This window comes from Myotis davidii, unplaced genomic scaffold (genome assembly GCF_000327345.1).
Source record: "Myotis davidii unplaced genomic scaffold, ASM32734v1 scaffold337, whole genome shotgun sequence".
NCBI lineage: Eukaryota > Metazoa > Chordata > Mammalia > Chiroptera > Vespertilionidae > Myotis > Myotis davidii.
Window position 1 is genome coordinate 2,165,809 of NW_006288250.1, and position 7,403 is coordinate 2,173,211.

Genomic DNA, 7,403 nt, shown 5'->3' on the forward strand with positions numbered 1-7,403 from the left:
GAAGACAGCTACATGAAAACGAAGCTGCCTGAGTCAACAAACACTGAAGCTTAGAGTAATCCTCAAATGATTCTTAAAAGGCCCACAGAGCACAGCTTTAGTAAGTGATCAGTAATAAATAATACAAGAATGAACTGTTTCTTTCTTTTTTTTTTGGAGAGAGAGGAAGGGAGAAAGAGATAGCAACATGGATGTGAGACAGAAACATCGACTGGCTGCCTCTCGCATGCCCTGCTACGGCGGATCTAGCTCAAAACCTGGGCTTGTGCCTTGTCGGAGATTGCAACCAGTGACCTTTTGGTGCATGGGATGAACTCAACCACCTTAGCTACAGCAGCCAGAGCACTTCTGTCATTTCTAAAAGCAAGAAAGGCCAGGCCTTTGTGAGGCTTATCTCAGATAAGAGCTCTTGACCTGCTCTTTCTTTCCAAGTGGAGAACCCCAGTTTCGCCACATTCTTTCCATATTCCCCTTGGGTGATGATCCGGAGGCCTGCTTGGGACTTGGGAACATCATCCGCTCTGGTGGCCAAATCCGTGGTTAGATAGTCTTGAAACAGACAGGCTACCAAAGATACAGTCTGAATAAACACAAATACCACATGTTTATTCAACAAGTATTTTCCAAGCACCTGTTCATTAAAACTTTCTATGTGCCAGGCACTGCTTTATTATAAGTAGTAACTCATTTAATTTTAACAACCTCATGAATTAGGTGCCATATTACTCCAATGTACAGATGAGGAAACTAAGGCACAAAGAGGTAAACTGAGTTACCCAGTGGCCCAAGGAAGAGGGAGCAGGCTAGCTCCCAGAATACCGCCCACAAACAGAGGAAGCTCACAAACGATCCAACTTGCTTTGCTCAACCCACAAGCACTCAGAGCACCTTCACTCAGTGGCCTGCCATGAGGCAAATCATCTGTCGGTGTATAGCTGGTCTTTCTAGAAAAAAAGACTTAAGAAAAATGCCATCAATGAGGGAGCAGGCTCCATTATAGCAAACAAAGAAAAGGGATAGTCAAACAAATCACAAAATTTAGTGGGCCCCACTATGAAAAGCATACGTATGGAAGAACTGTGGTTTCTACTCTAAAAACCAAATCAGGGTAGTTTTTCTAACACTGTCTAATTTAAACCCTTTTGTATAATCTCCTAAGGAACACTTCCCTAAAACCAGGTGTGCTGTCACCATCAATGTCGATTCCCCTCACTCAGCTCCTGTATTCACAATCAGCTTCCAGGATCCATCACTGTTGACCCAAGGCAATGGCTTAATAATTGATGAGGTCAAAGTCCATGGCATAGGCTTTGTTTTTGGTCAAGAAACTCTTCCCCATGACATTGGCAGGCTCATGGCCTTACGTCCTTCAAATCTTTGCCCACAAATCACTTTGACAGTGAATATGAACTTCACTCCCATATTGAAAACTGCAACCCCAAGCCTCAGAAATCTGTCCCTCTTCCCTACTCTGGCTTTCTCTTTCATACCCTCTCACATTCGGCTTTACCTTTTTTTATTGCCTAGCTCCACCCGTCAGGATGCAAACTATATGAGAGATTTGGGAGGTTTTGTTCACTTTTACAACCTCATGACTTTGAAGAGTGCCTGGCATTTGGGAGGTACACAGATATTTGTTGAATAAGTAAGTGTCCAAAAAGACACACACTTGCCCTGGCCAGTGTGGCTCAGTTGTTGGAGCATCATCCCTTGCACCGAAAGGTTGCTGGTTTAATTCCCGGTCAGGGCACACACCCAGGTGGCGGGTTCCATCACTGGTGGGAGTGGGTACAGGAGGCAACCGATCAATGTTTCCCTCAGGCACTGATGTTCCTCCCCTCTCACTAAAATCAGTAAAAACATATCCTCAGGTGAGGATTTAAAAAAAAAGACACTTATCTCTAACCCTCAGTTCTCCTCCAATTATCAAATTCAGGCTGCAACCTTGGAACTCCCCTTAAGGAAGAAATGGGGATTTTCCTCCCAAAGGGAGATAATTTGGCAACAAGATCCAGATTTCCCATAGGGTGGAAAAGCCAGAGAAGGAATCTGGAAGGATGAACTTTGTCTAGTCTTAGCTACCAGGAAAATATAAAGGGAGAACAATAAAAGTAAATATAAGCTAGGAACGGCCTTCTCAGCAGAGTGGGAAGTAGGGCAGTGAGAAGATTGCTATAAAGAAAAAAAGATTAGTTTATGAAATTCCTTTTAAGCAAAGTGGTAAGTACCTAATAAAGTAGAAAACACCATGTACCCTGTGAAGACCTTGGTTCTAGTGGAGCCTCTGCCATTAACCAGCCTAGTAACCGATGGCCAAGTTTCATCACGTTTCTGGCCTCAACAATTTCCTTCGATGCAGGATGGGATGTGGGGAATAGACTGGATTTTGGAGAAACTCTGACTGTGGAATTCATGACCTGCCCTACTTTTCCTCCCTCCAAGGAAGAGAGTTTACAATTCAAACACTACATCAGAGAATAAACTGCCCAGGGCTTGCAAATTCGTCCCCAGAGACCCCAAAATTGATGGCAACCGAGGAAGCTGACCTGCAAACTTGGCAATGAGGGACCCTTTTCCCAGACTCCAGGATCCATGGCTGCAATGTAAGAAGTTCGCTCACCTTTCCTCAAGAATATCCTTGGCCCAGCAAAGAGCGAAGGTAGGACACCCTGCTTAAAGCCTCTGCAGCCCAACCTAGTCAAGCTTGTCAGAACCACATTCTTGCTCAGGCTTCCCCAAGGGTCAGCGGCAGCACAAGGAGCTGGGACTGCACTACCCTGTGAGCCAGGCAGGCTGCCCCTCCTTGCAGAGCTCCCCCTCTCTGAGGAACTCTGAGCACTGCCAGTTCCTAGAGTCAAACTCCATGAAAGTCGAGGTGCCGACGTGTGGCAGTGTCTGAAAGAGCCATTTTGTAAGGACAATAGAGAGAAATCTGCAAGCACAAAGAGGCCTTAGTCTTAATGCTCCTTTATGAACGATGTTAGCAGGAACTAACTGATTGCTCAACCATGGGGCACTGGACAGGTTAGCTATGTTAACCCTGAGCATGCTGGGAGAGAGCCTTTCAATACCCAAACAGTCTTCTCCAGAAAAATGCTTTCAATGCCTACGGCCACATTACTGCCATAATGTTCTTCAGTGATGAGCACCGGACTTAACACGTTAAGCACCAAGCCTGTTTGTCTTCCTTCCCGTTTCAGTCACTGGTGACTGACATGGCGCTTAACGTGTTAAGGCTTAAGTGGTTCTCAACCTTCAAGTGCATTAGAATCACAGAATGAGCTTTTAAAAGGTTGTTAAAATACCGAGTCCAGGAGCTTATGGATAGCAATTCCAATTAAATCAGTCCGGTGTGAGTACCAAGCACTGATACTTTTTTCAAAAGATCCTTACAAGCCTAAGTTAGTAAAACCACACTGAAAAAGATTGGCAATTTCTACTAAAGTTGATCACACATGTCCTATTACTCCGCCATTCTATTCTTAGACATGTAACCTACAGAAATGTGTATATTATATGTTCCACCAAAAGACACAGAAAAGAATGCTCATAGCAGCATATTCATTCATAACCACCAACAACTAGGAACCCAAATGTCCATGGATAAGTAAAATAGTGGCATATTCATATAGTAGAATACAATACAGAGAGTAAGTGAACTACAACTACATGCAATGTGGAATCATCTCAGAAACACAATGTTGATCAGAAGAAGCCAGACACTGAAGACTTTATCCTGTATGACATCATTTATATCAAGTTCAAAAACAGGTGGCACTAGAAGGCAGTGTTAGAAGGCAGGATGGTGATTACCTTTGTGGGGTGGTGACTGGATGAGAGTGAGAGGAATGCCAATGGTACTTCTCACCTGGGTGCTAGGTACTCAGGTAAATTCAGTTGTGAAAAATTCACTGAGCTGCACACTTATGATAGGTGCACTTTTTAATATATATTCACATTTAAATAAAAAGAATTAACAAAAAAATAGCTCCCTGAGGTTTTAATGTGAAGCTAATGTTGAGAGCCACTGAAATAGATCTTAAGGCAGTTGTCTAAAAGATAGTGAATCAATCACCCATGTATACTTGAACTCCCGTTGTCCTCAAACAACACAGGGATTTGGAGCACTGCCCCACACTGTCGAAAATCTGAGTATAATTCTTGATTCCCCCAAAACTTAATACTGACAGTAGTCTCTCAGTATCTGAGGGGAATTGGTTCTAGCAACCCTTCCAACCCATGAGGCTTTCAAAATCTGAGGATGCTCAAGGCCCTTATATAAAATAGCCTAGAACAGTGGTTCTCAACCTTCTGGCCCTTTAAATACAGTTCCTCATGTTCTGACCCAACCATAAAATTATTTTCGTGGCTACTTCATAACTGTAATGTTGCTAGTTATGAATTGAAATGTAAATATCTGATATGCAGGATGGTCTTAGGAGACCCCTGTGGAAGGGTCGTTCGACCGCCAAAGGGGTTGCGACCCACAGGTTGAGAACCGCTGGCCTAGAAGAATGCATACAGTTGGCCCTCCGCATCTGCCGATTTCCAACTGTAGATTGAAAATACTGTTTTCAGCCTTAACCGGTTTGGCTCAGTGGACAGAGTGTCAGCCTGCGAACTGAAGGGTTCCAGGTACGATTCCGGTCAAGGGCACGTACTTTGGTTGTGGGCACATCCCCAGAAAGGGGTGTGCAGGAGGCAACTGATCAATGTTTCTCTCTCATCGATGTTTAAAACTCTCTATCCTTCTCCCTTCCTCGCTGTAAAAAAAATCAATAAAACATATATTAAAAAAATACATATTTTAAAAAAGAAAATACTGTTTTCAGTCTGTGGTTGGTTGAATCCAGGGATGTGAAACACAGGGAATACAGAGAGCTGACTATATCTTTATTGAAAAAAAAATCTGTATGTAAGCGGACCTGCACAGTTCAAGCCCTTGTTCAAGGGTCAACTGTAATTAGTAATTATTAATACGCTCATGTGTATTGGACACTTACTTTGTGCCAGGAGCAATTCTAAATGGTCTTCAGTTAATAACTCTTCTAATTCTCCAAAGAACTCAATGTCCTCGACATTATGTTTATTTTACATCTGAGGAAATTTTGGCACGGTGAGGAAAGCTAATTTGCTTAAAGCCACAAAACTAATATGTTCTAAATGAAGGTTTATAAGTGTTTATATAGACATAAACAAAACAATGCATGTGTTTGCCCTTATGGAGCTTATGTATTTAACTTGCTCTTCACTCAAAACATATTCAGTGAGCACCTATTCTCAGCCTGCCAAGAAGCAAACCTAAATTATCTCCACAAACCAGACTTTCTAAAAGGAAGCTTTCATCACGAAAAAGCCTCTGCTAAAGGGAGTAGGTTTGAATATAAATAAAAAATGAAGGTCAAACAGAAACAATGCAATTCAACAAACCACATGTTGAAAAGCAATCTGGCCCTAACTGGTTTGGCTCAGTGAATAGAGCAAACTAGTCTAAAAGCCTGGGGCTTCTCCTCACCAGTGTGAGTCACCACAATCAAATTCACACTTCACCTTCTTTCTCCAGGAAACAATCACTTTGCTCCAAGGTAGGTTTCGACACCAACGACTCTATAATTCACTAAAAAGTCTCTACTCACAAAATTAGGAGTTCATAGGCGTTATTGTTGCCAACTACGGCAGTTACAAAATAACTGGTGAGGTTCAAGGTCCCAAGAGCAACCTGCAAGAGGGCGTGGCAAAAGTAGGTTTACAGTTGTGACTATGTGAAACCGTTTATTCTTGATTATTACTGTAAACCTATTTTTGCACCACCCTGTACGTCTTTCTCTCTTCCAGCCTCATCTTTCCCCACTAGTCACCTCCTACACAAAAAGCAGAGGGGTATCACTTCCTGGGAGTAAGTCTGGCAACCATACCCACTGGGTATTCCAGTGGGGGTAACACAGGAAGAAGTCAAATGGAATATGGAATACTGTCAGAAATTCAAGGGCCAAACTAGAATGTAACTCTAGGACCAGGACACGGAGATGGTTGTTGGAGGACCATTAAATTGAAGGGAAAATTAAGCCCCTGGCCGGCAGGCATGGCTCAGTTGGTTGAGCATGGACCTATGAACCAGGAGGTCAAGGTTAGATTCCCCCTCCGGGCACATGACGGGGTGGTGGGCTTGATCCCCCGTGTGCAGGAGGTAGCCGATAAATGATTCTCTCTCATTGATGTTTCTCTCTCTCTCTCTCTCTCTCTCTCTCTCTCTCTCTCTCTCTCTCTCTCTCTCTCCCCCCCCCGTCCTCTCTGAAATTAATGCTATCAGCAGCCGCACTTTTGGGAGCAGAGCGGGCCAGGTAAGAGGGCTTGTCCCAGAAGCACCGTCGCCAGCGGGCACAGCCACAGGCAGCCCATCTGCAAACGCGGACTGTGCCCGAGCCCCTTTCCTCAGCTACAGGAGACCAGTCTTCCGATGTGAAGGGCTCAGAACAACGTCCTTCCTCCCCACCGGGCTGGTCTGATTTTGCGCTCCAGGTCTCTCTCCCGCAAAATAAATAAATAAATAAATAAATAAATAAATAAGTAAATGGGTCCAGTGCTGCTGACCTGCACACCCTGCTCAGAACCCTGCCTGCAGCCCAACGCGCCCTGACAACGACAGGTGCTTACGTGGAGACCACTTTCCCGTTCAAGATTTCCGCCGGCGCCATGACCTTTCCTAGTCCGCTGCCCACGATGGATGCCGCCGAAATCAAGGCTGGACTCCCCTTGCTGCCGCGGACAGCCGGCCCACGAGGTTAGCGACCGCTGAGGAGGAGCTTGCTTCTGCGCCTGCGCCCCCGCCCCGCCCGCTCCTGCCTGCGCGTGCGCAGTCCGAGAGAACGTATTTCCCTCCGTCTGGGAGCAGCGAGGGGGTGGAGGGTCTGGAATGCGGCGGGAATTTGAACTCCGTGATGCCTGGAGGGAAGAAATGGGTGGCTGGTGGAAGCGCCTTCGTGTGGGGCGGGGAACCGCTGAGGAGGGGGCGGGGTCTCTATTCCGGCCTATCGGGTGCGGAGGCGGAGGGGCGGTCTCGCGGGAGATCGTTTTCGCGGGCGCGGGAAGCGGACGGTCTACCAGACCCTTCTGGACGCGGGGGTGGGATGGGAAGCAAGTCCCCGGGGGCTGAGGGCGCGGGGCTTCCCCCAAAAGCGTTCTGGCGGGACGCTCGCGCGCGCGTCCTGCAGTGGCGTTCCCGCCCAACCAAGCTGTCAAACGGGCCCCCACCCCGAGGCTGAGTCGTGGGGTCAGGGCGGCGCCCGTAACTTGAAGATCTCAGGGGACCGAGGCTCGGCCACGGTGAAGCCCCGCCCATTGTTTCAGGCCGGCCGAGCGGCGGCGCCTGCGCCTCTGTGCGGGGTAACCCCCCCGTGTGCGGG

General features: G+C 46.4%; 1 protein-coding gene across 1 annotated transcript in view; it reads right to left on the reverse strand.

The window, feature by feature from the left end:
• MTHFD1 (methylenetetrahydrofolate dehydrogenase (NADP+ dependent) 1, methenyltetrahydrofolate cyclohydrolase, formyltetrahydrofolate synthetase) overlaps positions 1–7,403 on the reverse strand; it is a 55,970-nt gene that overhangs the window by 47,254 nt on the left and 1,313 nt on the right. The window contains exon 3 of the mRNA XM_015561544.1: positions 6,655–7,258. Within this exon, the coding sequence (XP_015417030.1) occupies positions 6,655–7,258 (604 nt within the window). The remainder of the gene's footprint in view (positions 1–6,654; positions 7,259–7,403) is intronic.